Raw genomic sequence first — 17,043 nt, 5'->3', positions numbered from 1 at the left:
TATATAACACAGCTGTATAGTTTGCTCTGCAAAAATAGTATGCTGTTACTCTGTTCATCAGCTTGCTTTCTGTCTTTAAACCATTTGTCACAGACATCCTCTGTTAGTTCCTATATGTCTATCTCATTCTTTAGAAAGGTGGCATTGTTTTCTCTGACATGCCTATAGCATAACTTATAGAATGCTAAAATTCATTTTGGGGCCTAATTTATTCTCTGGGTGTTTTATGTTCCTCAGTTAAGAAAGTGTATTCTAGAAACAATTTTAGTTCCTGATTCAGCCCTTAAAACAAGACTATCTGGGAAGCGAATGTGGCTCAACTGGTAAAGTGTCCGCCTACCACATGGAGGGTCCAGGGTTTGATAAACAGGGCCTCCTGACCTGTGTGGTAAGCTGGCCCATGCACAGTGCTGCTGTGCACAAGGAGTGCTGTGCCATGCAGGGGTGCCCCCGCATAGGGCGCAAGAGTGTGCCCTGCAGGGAGAGCTGCCCCGTGTGAAAAAAGCGCAGCCCACCCAGGAGTGGCGCTTCACACATGGAGAGCTGATGCAGCAAGATGACGCAATAAAAAAAGTGACGCAGTTTCCCGGTGCCTCCTGACAGTGCAAGTGGACATAGTAGAACACACAGTGAATGGACACAGAGAGCAGACAATGGGTGGGGGGAGGGGGAAGGGGAGAGAAATAAATAAATCTTCAAAAAAAAAATAAGACCATCCCATTGCCTTGAATGTGGAGGTAGACTTTTACAGAGGCTCACATGAAGACAAAGGGTAACAGAGAGACAGACTCCCATTAGTCTTGAACTTCCATGGGACATTTTCTTGGGGACTTGGCTGTCTGTCCTTCTGGCCTGGAATGAACAGTTCATATGCCTTGATTTCCTATTATTGAGAAGTCCAGGTGCCTGGAGAGACCTTACCTCTAGACCTGCCCAAGCCTTCTGAGCAAGGATGTTTCTTGTATGAATGCCTGGAGTTGCTGGACTTGCGCTGACAACGTGCTCTTTTCAGAATGTCTGCACCACATCTGTGAAACATTCATTTCCTTTGAATATCCTCTTAGAAGCTTTGTTTTCTTGAGCCTCGGAGTGTTAAGGCTTCATCTTCACCAATAACCTAGGACCTTTGTTGCTTGGTGTGACATTGGCCTTGTGCTCACTGTATTTTGTGAAGCCTCTCATGTTTGGATGTAGTAACAGGCCTCTTCATTAGCCCCCAGAAAAGTTCCCTTGATAAAAGCAGTGTCTTCTGTTTACTTTTTGTTGTTATTTTGAATATTTTAATCGGAGCTCTGAAGAGATTTAGAACACCAGTTTGTCAGGATAAACTTCATTTTTGAGGCAGTACAGATCACAGGCAGTCCTAGAGCGAGGAAGGGCCCTGACTTTTGCAAAAATTGAGAATCTACAGTTTTCTTGTCTGTCTTGCACCTCCTCTATGAGCTCGTAGTTCTTCCCTTCCTCTGGGTTGAAGACCTTACCTTCTGGACATGTAGTCTTATGCAACTTCTTCTTGAAAATAAGCATTGTTGAGATGCTTGAGGATTTTTACACTATCAAGGTCAATAGAAGTGACAATGACAAACTTTGGGTGTGTTGTTTGTAAAGGAACTCATTTGAGGCTGCATGATCATCACATGTGGCAGGCTATTGTTCACCTGCTTTAGGGAACCTCCTCGCTTGCCCCTGTGGTGACCAGTGAGGATGATGAGAGCAGCCTTGGAAGTGAGGCTCACTCAAAGTTTTTGTTATGTGTTGATTGTAGTTGTGTATGTCTTTTAATGACTCAGTAGTTTTCAAATCACATCTTCAGGAGTGTAATATCTGGGCACTTAGAGAATTTTAACCACTTTGGTGTCCCTATTCTTATCACCACCGAATGGCTTTGTTACAGTAGTAAGAACCTTCTACTTCTTTTTCTTTTGCATCATGGATTTAGCTGCTGTGGACTTCAAATTAAACACAGCCTTTCTGGAATAGCTCGTGGATTGAGGATACCTGCTGGTTCCTCTGGCCAGTATAAGCTCCAAACTGCAGGGCCTCCCTTTCTTGGGCTTTTTGGCTGTGGGACTTCCTTTTTGACCTTGCCACCGGTATTGGCATCCTTTGCTTCACAAATGTCTTCTCCATTTTTAAATTTTTTTGCCCACCATCTTGCAAGATGGGAAAGAGCTTGAAATGGTTGTTTTCTGGGATTCTACTTGCCTCAACACATTAAGACCTGGGTGTAGTGACATATTTGTACCCTTCTTTTAGTAACTCAGTTGGGTATACTAATGGAATCTTGCAATTATTTTCTTGTCTGCATTCTCTTCTCTAATACTTTAGTACTTTGGAGTATAATGCTTGCTAAAGGCATAGTTTTTTTTGTTTTTGTTTTTGCTTTTTTCAGTCAAGAGTGTTTATTGAACCAAGGCATAGTTTTCATATGAAAATCCAAACTTAACATAGGAATTAAGATATGACAACATAGGAATTAAGATATGACTATAGGTCCACCATCCCTTATCTGCATCTCTGAAATAGCCAGCTCTCTGAAAAACCTGAAGATGGCAGCAAAAGTTGACTTGAACTCAACTTGTGGCAAAACCTGACCTGAACTGTCTTAGGGTATTTACAGTCTTTATTCATTCCTTTAGTGTGATTGTTCATACATTTTGCTGCAAAATTTTGAATGTATTTGACTTGGAGTGATGTCCCAGACCCTGCTGAGGGTGTTCTGTTATATATAGTAAATGTACCATTTACCTTTCTAAAATCTGAAAAACTGAATCCAGAAAAACACTGTGCTGCAAGATAAGGGTACTGTGGATCTATGTTGGCATTGTAAAGTACTGAAATTCCATTGTACCCATTGGCCACTTACAGATCACTAAACCTTTGAAATTTGGGGCAACTTACATACCATGCTATACTCCCCAGGCAGCTGAAGGTAAATTTGTAACACAAATGCAGTTTAATTGAAGATAACATTTTAAGTCAATGACCAAACAAACAAAAAAAAAGATTGCACCTACATCTTTCTAGTCCTGCTTCTGCTGTTTGGTTCCAGGCTACTACCCTTTCTTGCCTGTTACTGAGATTATCTCCTAAGTGTTCTCCCAGCCATCTGTTTTGCCCTTCCCCCAGGTCTTCTACACACTGCAGCCAGAGTCATCTCCCTGTTAAAATCCTTCAGTACTCTCTGCTGCACTCAGGATGATGTTTAGATTCTTCCTCATGGCTTACAAGACCCTTCTCACAAATGCATCTAGCCCTGTCGCCTGCCATTTCTCTCCTTTCACTTTGCATTCATCTCACCTTCCTTCAGTTTTTGAACTTGCCTCTTAGTGCATGTAGTTGACTCAGTTTCCTTTACTTGGCTGACTTCCATTTCCCCTTTCAGACTTGGATCAAATATCACTTCCTACAGAAACCCTTCCTGGACCCTTTACATCTGGGATGAGGGCCCTCTGCTGTATGCTCATAGTGCCCTGTTCTTGCCCTTCGTGGGTGGGTGTTGGTCTCCACGAGGCTTCTTCCTATGCAAGGGGAGCAATTATGTCTCCCTTACTTCCAGTGGAGCTTCATCAAGTAAATGCTTAAGAAATCTTTATTGGATGAATGCATACTTAATTTCATAGACATTTGATTTATAGGCAAATGTACTTAGGTTAAAGAAATCATATCATGTTAGCAGTGTGAATTGTCCTCTCTGAGGTTTGTATTTTAAGGTAGACCCTGTGAGATTTTCCAAATTTGAAATGTAGTGCAAGGAAATTGAACTTGGGTCCTTTTGAATTTTGATGGTTGAAAAATTCTCATTTGTAGTTCCCACCAATGAATGTGGCTTGTTTTCTGGTATGTCAAAATTGTAGTAAACTCTGTGGTAATGTCTGGTTCTATGTAACAAGGCTAGTCCTGTCTTCTGGTAGGTGGCCCTTGGAAATAGTGCTTTGTTGAATGGTTCATAATGAAATCTGTTCAATTCTGTGTAACAGATGCCTTCACGAGTGTCCTTCTGCAAAGGAACTGATCTTTACAAAGAAAACATTGTTTTGCAACTCACCACTTGAAGTATTGTTGTATCTAAATTTTTGCTGAGAGTTCAAGTTTGCAGGCTTTGTATTGTTTTTCATGCTGTCGGTGTCTTGAGGCTGCCCTTGCTTGAAGCCTAACTGACCTGTAAACTTTCCCGGCCGTGATTTTACCTTGTCTTCTCTCTGTTCATTCCACTGATTTTCCTCTCTTGCACATAGAGATGTATTAGTTAAGGTATAAGCTAAGCTGCTATAACAGAGAGATCCCAAAATACAGTCTGAGCTGGTGAGGTAGCTCTGTGTGATCATTCAGGGACCTAAGTTCCTTCCATCTTGTGGCTCCTCTCTCCCTTTGGATGTTGTTTTCCTTTGTGTGGTTCAAGTTGAACTGTTTCCCATCTTTGTTCCAGCTGTTTGGTAGGAGGAAAGAGCAGAAATTCAGGGCAAGCAAATACCTTTTATACAAAATTATGTGAAAATTGGGTGCATCATTTCCTCTCATATTTTGTTGGCCAGAACATAGTCACATGACCACATCTAGCTGGTCAGGAGGCTACGAAATGTATCATCAGCTAGTTGCATGGCCTGTATCCAGCTGAAATTGTTACTACAGAGGAAAGGAAAAATGGATTTGGGTATATAACTAATGGTCTTCTGCCACAGAGGTTAAATCATCTACTTTTGTAAGCAGTAAAAGGTAGAGGTGGGATTCAAAGCCTGGCCCTAGTCCAGTGCTCATGTGCTTACTTAGAACATCATACTGCCTCATCCAATGCCACGTCTAATAGGACCCTGGTTCTAATGTCCTGGTTCTAATGCTTGGCATTAGTTCTTTATCTTTCCTGTCTCAACCCACAGCTGTGCAGTTTTGTGGGCAGCGTTTCCTTTCTAGGTAGGAAAAATTTGCAGATGGGTTGTTTCCAGGCAGTGACCCCACCTGGCCTGTGCCCTTGTTGGGAGTCTGAAGAGAATTAATGAATACAACCTCCTCGTTTATTATAGTGCAGTGTGGCAGTTTATGATAGTTTTGACAACGAGACATGTGCTGTTTTGATCTCTCGGGTAAGCTTACCCGGTTTTCAGGCATGTCTCACAACTTGCCAGCATGTTCCTGTGTTGCTGCTAGAGAAGCCAGGGTTTGGAAGCAGGCTGGCCATATAAGGAGGAGACTGCTGCTTAAAATATTGGTTCTTGTTTTATTACCACCTTTTGTTTGGTCTCGCTGGAGTCATTGGCCTTTTCAGTGTCAATTTTCTCATTGACAAAAAGAGATTTTAATACTTCTTATTGACCCCAGTTCAATTGCTAAGCCTGTTATAGCCTTGGGGGTGTGTGCAGGTGTGGGGTAGTTCTTTAAGTTTTCTGTGCTTTCAAAATAGTTGTTCTGTGTCTCAGTCTTTTTGGGCACCCCGTTTCAAGTGAGTATATTTAGAATTCTGTCATTTTAGGAACCACGTTTTAGTTATGTTTTGCTTTGCTCTCCCCACCCCCAGAGCTTTTGATTCTGTAGGTCTGGGGTGGACCTCAAGAATTTGCATTTCCAACTAATTCCCACTGCTGCTGGTCTGGGAACCACCCTTGGAAATCCATTGTCCTATAGCTCTAGTGATAGTTGGTTTCTGGTTCCAGTTTCTTCCTACATCCCTTCACATAACTGAGATTGCTTTCCTTGTTTTTTCAGGCCAAGGAATGGTACCTGCTGTGCTGTGGCTGGGCTCAGAGTGCTTTGCCATCCCTTGTTTATTTCCTTTAACCCTGCCTTTGCCTTTGTAAATAGCCCTTTCATTAATTAATATCTTCAACTACCTGGTTTACATGGCTGTTGGTTTCTTGCCAAGACCTTGGCTGATTCAGTGCTGAATGGGATGGATGAGTCAGTCTGGAATTCATATTTTCTGAAACCAAGGGCCTTCTGTCTTTTTGCCTTGGTCACCTTGCCCTTCACGAGAATAACTTAAGGTCTCTGCCAGGAGTCACTTTGCTTGGAGGATTCCTTCCCTCCTCCCCCATATCAAAGATCAGGAACACTGGGCAGAGCAGATAATGATGCCAATAACATTGTTACATTTTCATGGCTCTTTTAGTCATGCCGATCATAGTGAAGGCATTTCAAGGAGAAATTTCCAAGAGATTGCCAGCACAGTGTGCTTCTAATGACACCCTATGCAAATTGGACTAGAGTACTAAAGAACTATTAAATATTAGCCCTACAAATACATGTATGTGCACACAGGCATGTGTGTGCATGGGTGTGTGTACCATGTGTACCCACACATGCATACTGACATTCTTATCCTTCATTTCAAATGCAGCACATTTGATGGGAATTGACATTCTAGTGCTTGGGGTATAGATGCAAACACCAGCAGAGAAGCACCCACTCCTTCCAAACTGAACACATGTAAGATTTGCCCTTTAATTAGCATCTGCAGCTGCTGCCACCAGAAGGGTCTGTCTCTGTTGGCCTGAAAGTCTTTTCTTTAAAAGAGCAAGTTCATTTTAGCTCCAAGCCAGGCTAGTCTGTCAACTGCTGTGCTTTCTCTGCCATCTGCAGTGATGCCACATTGTTTAGGGCTGTTTCAGGGTAAGGCTCTTTTCCTCCTGTCTCCCTGGCCTTTGGCCTCCTTGCCTTGGAGGTCGCCATTTGGGTGACCTGCAGCTGTCCATTGTGTGCAGGATACCTATCTGTAGTCCTTGCGGGGATGAAGGGTCATTGCGGGGATGAAGGGTCATTGCTTCAGTGATGATGGACTGGGTGTTTTCAGGCCCTTTGTTGGTCAGTGATCTTCTCTTGATATGTAGAAAGGCTTCAGGTAGTCACTGAAAAAATGTGAGCAGTGGAAGCAGTGGCTGCACAAGGGCACCACTGCTGTAGATAATCAACTTGCTTGGAGCTGGAAGCCACATTGGCTCCACAACTGCATCAGCAATGGGTCCAACTAGAGTGCTCCCTAGCTGCATCAGAATCACCAGGAAACTCCTTGGAAAATGCAGATTCCTGGATTCCATTGTGAAGCCTGATCCGTGAAGTCAGGACCCATATTTTTTTTTATTTTTTATTTTACTCTTCAATTTTTTATAATAATATCTTTGTATCAATTGTAACAAAGATACCACAGTAATGCAGTTTTGATAATAGGAGGATATATGACAGCTCTGTATCTTTTGCATGTTTTTGTTTTAATACATAGTATATTAGTCAACCAAGGGGCTGCTGATGCAAAATACCAGAAATTATTTGGTATTTATAAAGGGTATTTATTTGGGGTAGGAGCTTACAGATACCAGGCCATAAAGCATAAGTTACTTCCCTCACTAAAGTCTATTTTCATGTGTTAGACCAAGATGTCTGCCTATGTCTGCAAGGGTTCAGGCTTCCTGGGTTCATCCAGCCTCAGCTCCTTTGTTTTCTCCACAAGGTCAGCTGTAGACTATCAGGCAAATGGCTGTGTCTCTCCTTTTGGGGCTCTGGCTTCAGCATCAAACTCCAATACTAAAACTCCAACATTAAAACCCCTCAACTCTGCTCTTTGCCATGCCTTTTATCTGTGAGTCCCCACCCACCAAGGGGTGGGTACTCAATGCCCTAATCATAGTCATGCCCAGGTACATATCAGATTACAAACATAATCCAATATCTATTTTTGGAATTCATAACCGTATCAAACTGCTACATATAGATTACACAAAAAGGACACATAGTTTTTAACAAGCTTCATTTGTGCTGGGATGAGGAGGAGACACACTTTATTATTTTATACTGTTTCATTAAAATTTTTTTTCATTTCACGAGAATGTCAGCTCCATGAAGGCAAGGGTATTCATCGATTTTATTCACTGCTATATTTCTAATAATCTATAATAGTGCTTGGCAAAAAGTAGGCACTCAAATATTTGTTTGTAAAAGGATGTGTCCTACTAATTTTTTTTTTATGCCCCCCTTATGGCTTTTTTTTTTGGTGCATGCTGTCTGCTCTCTGTGTCCATTAGCTGTGCATTCTTCTGTGTCTGTATTTATTTATTTTTTTAATTTCCCCTCCCCCCCTTGCGGCTTGCTTGCTGTCTGCTCTCTGGGTCCATTTGCTGTGCACTATTCTGTGTTTTTGCTTGTCTCCCTTTTTTGTTTCATCACCTTGCTGAGTTGGCTCTCCATGGCTCTTGCGGGCTGGGCAGTGCTCCGCAGCGTCTGTGGGCTGGGCAGCTGTCTGCAGTGTGCAGGCGAGCCTGCCTTCACAAGGAGGCCCTGGGATGCGTACCCAGGGCCTCTCATATGGTAGACAGGAGCCCAACTGATTGAGCCACAGTTGCTTCCTTGTCCTACCCACTTAAAAAAAATGCTCCCCAGGTGATTCTTTTGGGCAGGCAGGCTTGGGAAGTCCTGTGTAGAGGCCTTGACAGTCTTCTTGGGCTAGATGCCACATTTGGGGCAGGGGTTTATCAGTACCTCATTGGGCATTTCTGAGTGGGAGAATTCAGGGACAGAGTCACACTTTTGGGCAAAACCAGATGTGAGTGGACTCTGGCACAGATTGGCTGGTGCTTTAATCTGTTTATTGGCTTCTGCTGATTCTGGTCTTTGATTTCTAGCAAGTCATTGGGCATGAAGACCTGAAGACTCTTAGGTTTTGACTTTTGTTGATGAAGTTGGAGCCTTTTGATATGGTACCACTTTTAAAAGTCCAAGTGTGTTTCCTGAAAAGTCCTTAATATGTCTTTAAGCTTGGCAATATGATGATTGATCAAGTCTGGGTTGGCCATACACAAGGCATCTTCCTCTTGGGCTCCAGTCACACCAGAAAGAGCCAGGAGGCCACAGGAGACTAGTTTCGGGATATGAACAGCACCTCGGGATAGCCACATATACTTAGTCACTGTTCGAACTCACTTCTTCTAATGGTCTGTGTAGGAATTTTCAGTGAGGTAACCTAGATCTGTGTTGGTGAGTCAAGTTTGATCTGTTTCTTTGATAAGGATCCCATCTGTTTAGAGGTTTGTCATTTAGTATGTCTATTTTGGCCCCAAGTTGTAGGGCATAGTTCCTAGCAACTGTTATAATTTTTGTTGCTTGTTTTCTCCATCAGCTCTGGTTTTGAAGAATGATGCTTCCACAGAAAGTTATTCAACTTGTAGAAAATACTAATTTAGTTTGGGCAGGGATTTTCAGCTCAGGAAATGAGAGCTTCTGAATAAGAGCAAAGAATACATACCTTTTAGTCTTTTTTAAGAGATCATTCTTATTTTATGGTCTGTTTTACTGGTCATTACAAATAGAATCTTCATAACTAGCTGCTAAGTACAAAGTATTAGTGGTCAGTTTTCCAGCTCTTGAAAGTTGCCACCGGCTGCTATGCATTTGATTTTGACAACCTTATACTGACAAGCTTTCCTGCTTTTCCACATCTTTAATAGATCAGATTAGAAAATTTATAACTGGATTTGTCATCATAAATATGCATTGTTCTTATTTTAAGACATTTCAGTTCTAAAAACAGAGTACTTCTGTTATTTTTTGTGAATTTCTTTTTCTGTTGGATGGTTAAGACATTTTTAATGGGAATATATATTTAAAACATATGTGCGGGTTAGCATTCACCCATATAACATTAGGGCTGGTGGAGAACCAGGTAGGGTTTAGGTAGCCAGGTGGTTCCTGTCGGCTCCTAGAGGGCTGGGAGAAGTAGTTTACATTTGCTGAGAATTTGGGGAAAATATTAATAAATATACATTTTAGCTACCACTCCTCTTAGGTGTTGCTATTCTTATTGTTTTTTTTTTTTTTTTTTTGCAAATGCCAGCAGAAACAGAACTTGACTCTTTAAATGAAATTGTCAAGTATCTGGTTGGGTGTCTGCCACGAGAAAAGCGCCAGGTGAGTGGTGTGGACTCCTAAGTTATATGGAGTCCTCAGAGAGGACGGGCAAGTCCACTGTCTCCTCTAGGGGTTTCTGTTTTGGGAATGACTTGATGCTAGGCAGACCCCCTTCAGTCTTTTTTTAAAATTAAAATTTATTTTTATTTTTTATTTATTTCTCTCTCCTTCTCCCCCTCTCTCCCCTGTTGCTGCTTTCTGTGTCCATTCGCTGTGTGTTCTTCTGTGTCTGCTTGTATTCTTGTCAGCAGCACCGGGAATCTGTGTCTCTTTGTTGCGTCAACTTGCTGCGTCAGCTCTCCGTGCGTGCGGTGCCTCTGCTGGGCAGGCTGCACTTTTTTCACGCTGGGCGGCTCTCCTTATGGGGCACACTCCTTGCACCTGGGGCTCCCCTACATGGTGGACGCCCCTGTGTGGTACGGCACTCCTTGCACACTTCAGTGCTGTGCGTGGGCCAGCTCATCACACGGGTCAGGAGGCCCTGGGTTTGAACCTTGGACTTCCCATGTGGTAGGCGGATGCTCTATCTGTTGAGCCAAATCCGCTTCCCAACCCTTGAGTCTTTATGAGGCCAGTCTGGGGCCTTTAGGGATATGTGCAGGTGCTCCACGTCTGACTTGTCTAGAGCTTTCCTCCAATTCTGGACTAAAAGCAAACAGGAGTTTGGAGGACAATAGTGAGAATTTACAACCCATGGTTGGCTTCTGTGATGCGGTAGGTTGAGAGGCAATGTTTTTTTTTTTTTTAAAGATTTATTTATTTATTTAATTTCCCCCCCTCCCCTGGTTGTCTGTTCTTGGTGTCTATTTGCTGCGTCTTGTTTCTTTGTCCGCTTCTGTTGTCGTCAGCGGCACGGGAAGTGTGGGCGGCGCCATTCCTGGGCAGGCTGCACTTTCTTTTCACGCTGGGCGGCTCTCCTCACGGGCGCACTCCTTGCGCATGGGGCTCCCCCACGCGGGGGACACCCTTGCGTGGCACGGCACTCCTTGCGCGCATCAGCACTGCGCATGGCCAGCTCCACACGGGTCAAGGAGGCCCGGGGTTTGAACCGCGGACCTCCCATATGGTAGACGGACGCCCTAACCACTGGGCCAAAGTCCGTTTCCCAAGAGAGGCAATGTTTTTAAAGTTTATTTTGATCTTGCTTTTTTCTGAGACAACTTAAAAGATGTTTATAGTATGACTAGTAAATGAAACTCAGGGGAGTGGTTGTGGCTCAAGCAGTTGAATGCCTGCCTCCAACATGGGCAGTCCTGGGTTCAGTTTTGGGTGTCTCCTGGAAAAAGCAAATACAAACAAAAAAGCCAACTCAGGGAAGCTGCTGTGGCTCAGTGGTTGATCGCCAGCTTCCCACATATGAGGTCCTGGGGTTCAATTCCTGGCTACTGGTTCAAAAAAAAAAAGACTCAGAATGAAGAAGGGTAGGGGAAGAGCTCAGTCAAGATGAATGTGGTTGCTGTGATGGTTAAAACGGATCCCAGCTTCTTCCCACCCAGAGCAGACAGGCCTGAGCAGGCAGGGTGGAAGGAAAGGAACCAAATGGCAGTCGAGGACCTCCTCTGGGAGCCTTGTCTTACTTAATCCCCACACAGTGCTGCAAGTGGGTGGTCTTATCCCCATTCTACAGAGGATGACACTGAAAGCCAGAGAGGGGAAGTCACTGAGCTGGAGCGTGAAGCCCCCAGAAACTGGCCTCTAAGCCGAGTGCTGACTTGGTAATATCACACCCAGTTATCATCAAAAGGAGGAAGGATTTCAGTTTTTGCTAATCAAAATTTTCACTTGAGACGTCACTCTGTATTCTTCTTTCACATTTTTTTTTACTATCTATGCCAACAAATGTAATTTTTTTTTTTTTTTTTTTAGGTATGGGGGCTAGAGTTTGAACCTGGGACCTCATTATGTGGGAGGCTGCCTCTTAACCACTGAGCCACGTTGCACATTGGCTCCCCTGAGTTTTTTTTTTTTGGTATGTTTTGCTTTTTTTTTTTTTTCAGGAAGCATCAGTAACTGAACCTGGGACCACCCAGGTGGGAAGGAGGTGCTCAACTACTTGAGCCACATCTACTCCCAGTTTGTTTTTTTCTCACAAAAAAGGAATCATACTTTATTCTATATAGGTTGTCACTGTATGTTATCTGGGACAGCTTTCCATGGCAGAATGAATGGATTGAAATCATTCTTTTTTTTTTTTTTTTATGATTTAATTCAGTCTTTATTATTCAGCACTGCAGTATTACTGAAAATCTTAATAACATTTATTGGTTTGTAAAGGTTCACAAATGTTCTACCAAAAGTGATTTAGTTAATTTAAGTTAATCTCTTAAGATTCATATTCACTGTCAGAATATTTCCTTATTTAACTATTTGAGAGATCTCCATTGTCTCTGCAATAAAATTAACAATGTTTACAATCATCAATTGAAACATTTTACCATTGGAATAATTCATGTGTATTTCCACTGACCATTAGAATTTAAACATAAAACATAAGGAGGTTGTTGGCTATTAACGGTAATTCTGAATGACATGCCTTATTTGTATAACTGACTTTGTTACAGGTATTGAATATTTACATTCAACAAATATTTATTAAACATCTCCTATGTGTCAGGATCCATCATTGGACAGAATATACAAAGATCCCTAATCTCAAGGTGATAGAAGGTCAATGGAAAATGCACAGTAAGGTTAATAAGTGAGTAAAGTATATGGTAAATTAGGAGGAGATAAATATATGGAAAACTAAAAAAATAGAGCCAGGTGAGGATATAGCCCTGTATTAGTCATCCAAAGGGGTGCTGATGCAAGTACCAGAACTCCGTTGGCTTTTATAAAGGGTGTTTATTTGGGGGTAGAAGCCTACAGTCACAAGTCCATAAAGAGTAAGTCACAAGATGGCTGCTCACCTCTGCCAACATGCAGCCTTCCACTTCCTCCCAAGGCTCTATGGTCCCAGCTTCTTCCTTTCTTAGTTGTAGGCTGGCATAGGGCTTATCTCTCTTCCTGGGGCTTGTTTCTTTCTAGGCTCAGCTGCTCTGTTCTCTTCATCTGTGAGCTGAGCTTCCAGGCTCATCTCTCTTCCTGGGGCTGTAGGATCCTCTGTGTATCTTCTCTGGGTTCTCCTGTATCTACTTCTGTGTGAGTCTGTTTCATCAGCCCACCAAGGGAACAGGACTCAATGCTGAGTCGTACTCTAATGATGTGGCTGAATCAAAGCCCTTAACTTAACATAATTTCATCAGATGTCTCAGCTGAATCTAAAACAATCAAAGGGTTATCACGCCCAGAAGAACAGACTAGTGTACAAACATAATCTATATCTTTTTTTGAAATTCATAAATAATATCCAGATGCTGCAACCCCCTAACACAATGAAAAAGAATCATTCTATTAGTAAATATTTTGCAGATGCACTTAGTGATGGGACTGCCATGAATTTAAAGTATAAAGATAACAAGTAATTGAACAGTGGGAAAGAAGTGCTAATAAAGTGATCTTGCGAGTGAGGATCCCATGGTGGTTCTTCATTGACCAGCATCTGGATTGGTGGTTCCCTGCCTTGACTGGATTGTACCTTGTGCTTTGAAAAATCCTGATGCCCAGTTGGTACTCCACACCTATTAAATTATTATCTCTGGGGATACCACCCAGAAATCAGTATTTTTTTTTAAATAGTGGCTGTATGTTTATTTTTTAAAATATTTTTTATTAGAGAATTTGTGAGCTTACAAAACAATCATGCGTAATGTGCATAATTCCCATACAGCACCCCTCTGCCAACACCTTACATTGTTGTGGAACATTTCTTACAGATTATGAAAGAATACCATCAAACTATTATGGTCCATAGCATACATTTGATATATTTTTTTCCATACCCCCTATTATTAACACCATGTATTAGTCTTGTACATATGTTACAGTTCATGAGAGAACACTCTTATATTTGTACTGTTAATCACAGTCCATCTTCCACTGCATGGTTCACTGTGTTCTGTAGTCTCTTGCCTATAAAATTTATCCTAAGTATATACTCAGTGAATCTCTTTCATCACAGAGTGTGCAGTCATCTCCTTGGTAAATTTTTTTATCATTTTCCTTAGACCAAAAGAAAAAAAATCCCATTTCCCCTCTTATTGACCCTTAGTATTGATATAGTACCTTCTTTGACTTTGATGCAAGAATATTACAATATTGCTGTTAACCATAGTCCATAAATTACATTAATTGCATTTTTCCCATGCATCATCATCGTCTTACCACCTTGTAATAGTGACATACATTTTTTCTAGTTCATAGAAGAACATTCTTGTATTTGTACTTTTAACCACAATCTTCATCTACCTCCAGGTTCACTGTTATTCATTCCCTGTATTATTTTCTAGCTTTCTTTCAATTGATATTTATATCCCTTTCAGCCACAATCCCATTTATATACCAGCCATGGTAGTTCTACTCACTATAATGTGTTACCATCAACTCTATCCATTTCCACACTTTTAGAGTCAAGCTAATTGAAAATTCTGCATACATTAAGCATCAATACCCCTTCTCAGCCCTCATCCTATCTCCTAGTAACCTATAGCATAGGATTTTTTTGTTTATTTATTTAATTTATTTCTCTCCCCCCCATCCCCCCCACCCCCAAGTTGTCTGTTCTCTGTGTCCATTCACTGTGTGTTTTTCTGTGCCTGTTTGTATTCTTGTCAGCGACACCCGGAATCTGTGTCTCATTTTTGTTGCGTCATCTTGCTGTATCAGCTCTCTGTGTATATGGCACCACGCCTGGGCGGGCTGCACATTTTTCGCGCTGGGCGCCTCTTTTTATGGGGTGCACTCCTTGCATGTGAGGCTCCCCTACACGGGGGACACACCTGCGTGGCACAGTACGCCTTGTGTGCATCAGCACTGCACATGGGCCAGCTCATCACACGGGTTAGGAGACCCTGGGTTTGAACCTTGGGCCTCCCGTGTGGTAGGTAGAGGCCCTATCAGTTGGGGCAAATCCGCTTCCCTATAGTGTAGGTTTTAACTCCATGTGTTTATTTTTCATATGTAGTTCATATTAGTGAGACCATACAATATTTGTCATTTTGTGTCTGGCTCATTTCACTCAGCATAATGTCCTCAAGGTTCATCCATGTTATCATGTGTCCTCATTTCATTTCTTCTTATAGCAGCATAGTATTCCATCATACGTATATACCACATTTTGTTTATCCATTCATCGGTTGATGGACACTTGGGTTGTTTCCATCTTTTGGCAATTGTGAATAATGCTGATTTGAACGTTGTTGTGCAAATGTCTGTTCATGTCACTGTTTTCAGTTCTTCTGGATATATTCCTAGTAGAGAGCTTGCCAGATCATACGGCAATTCTATAATTAGCTTCCTAAGGAATTGCAAAACTGTCTTCCACAGAGGCTGTGTCATTCTACATTCCCACCAGCAGTATATTAGTCAGCAAAGGAGATGCTGATGCAAAATACTAGAACTCGGTTGGTTTTGATAAAGGGTATTTATTTGGGGTAGAAGCTTACAGTTACAAGGCCATGGAGCATAGGTTACTTCCCTCACCAAACTCTAATGTATTGGAGCAAGATGGCTGCTGACATCTGCAAGGGATCAGGCTTCCTGGGTTCTTCTCTTCCCGAGGCTTGTTTCTTTCCGGGCTCAGCTGCTCTACTTTTTCCACAAGGCCAGCTGTAGACTTCTAGGCAAATGGCTTGTCTCTCTTCCCTGGCCCTCTACCATGTATAATCAAGCCATCTCTCTGCTTCTCTGTGTGCTTACTTCCCTGGCTCCAGCATTAAAAGCTCCAAATTCTGTTCTCTGCCATGTATTTTCTCTGTGAGTCCCTTCCCACCAAGGGGGTGGGGATGCAATGTCCTACTGATATGGCCCAATAAAAGCCTTAAGCATTATTTAATCAAATAAAAGTAAAAACTCTGAATCCAATATAACCTAATATGCCTGGAGAGACAAACCAATTTATAAATTTAATCCACTATATTTTTTTGGAATTCATAAACAATATATCAAACTGCCACAAGCAGTGAAGGAGTGCTCTTGTTTGTCCACATCCTCTCTAGCACTTATTGTTTTGTTTTGAAATAATTGAAACCTTTCACTTTTTTTCATTTATTTTTAGTTTTTATTTATTTTTGTAAAACTTTTCATTTTTAATATCTGCATTATAGTCCATCAACTGGATATATCATATTTTAGTTGGTCTATTGTTAATGGATATTTGGGTGAATTTATTTTTTATTGTTACAAGCTATGGTACAGTGGTTCTCTTTACTTTTCTGCTTTTTTATCTGCAAACTATTTTAAGTATCTATCAAATAAATTGTTGAAACTTGGAATTATGTGTTCAAAGGGTATATAGTCACTTTAAAATTCTTAGCAGACTCTGATTGCCTTCCATACTATTAAAAGAAATAATTGTATCACATTTGTTACTTGCTTCTTAAACTCTGCTGGCTGCTGAGGATGCAAGAGAGTTTGTTGCCCTCCAGGAATTTCCATCTACACTGGGTACCTAATCCTAGGGAATGTCTGGGGTGTCGACTGCTGTGGGTGGATTTAATTTAGCTTTTCAAGCTCGCCTTGCAAACATTGTGCATGGTGTCTGGGACTAGTCTTTCATTATGTTGGTTCTCTCAGGTAACGGACGTAATTTCCTTAGGGCAGAGACTACATCCTTGGTGCCTTACGGTATGTCTCACACGTCTTTATTGCTTTGTGAAGGCATGGTAATTATAACAGGACATGCAGCATTTGAGGATCTAATCGAGGTGTTCCCTTTTTTTGTTATCCGAAGAATTAATAACTTTGGCCTTCTGTGCAGGTCATGGAATATCAGCCTGGAGGAGACTTGCTGTCACTTTTGAATAGATATGAGGAACAATTAGATGAAAGTATGATTCAGTTTTACCTAGCCGAACTGATACTGGCTGTTCACAGCGTTCATCAGATGGGATACGTACATCGGTAAGTGAGACGCTGAGGGTGCACTGCGGATTTATCTGTATCATGTAATAGTTCCTGCAGTAGAGTGACTGGATAAGTGATTTCGGGATCAAAATTGTGCTCCATCCAATTTTCACCTGGTCTTACCTGTAACTGGCTGAATATAACCTTTCTGAA

The 17,043-nt window shown here is 41.8% G+C and overlaps 1 protein-coding gene across 3 annotated transcripts in view; it reads left to right on the top strand.

The window, feature by feature from the left end:
- CIT (citron rho-interacting serine/threonine kinase) overlaps positions 1 to 17,043 on the top strand; it is a 182,961-nt gene that overhangs the window by 22,718 nt on the left and 143,200 nt on the right. For all 3 annotated transcript variants that reach the window (XM_058281457.1, XM_058281456.1, XM_058281455.1), the window contains exon 6: positions 16,745 to 16,887. In XM_058281457.1, the coding sequence (XP_058137440.1) occupies positions 16,745 to 16,887 (143 nt within the window). The remainder of the gene's footprint in view (positions 1 to 16,744; positions 16,888 to 17,043) is intronic.

Source organism: Dasypus novemcinctus, chromosome 19, assembly GCF_030445035.2.
Source record: "Dasypus novemcinctus isolate mDasNov1 chromosome 19, mDasNov1.1.hap2, whole genome shotgun sequence".
Taxonomy (NCBI): Eukaryota; Metazoa; Chordata; class Mammalia; order Cingulata; family Dasypodidae; genus Dasypus; species Dasypus novemcinctus.
Note: the sequence above shows the minus strand (reverse complement) of the source record. Positions and strands in the feature narration are given on the sequence as shown.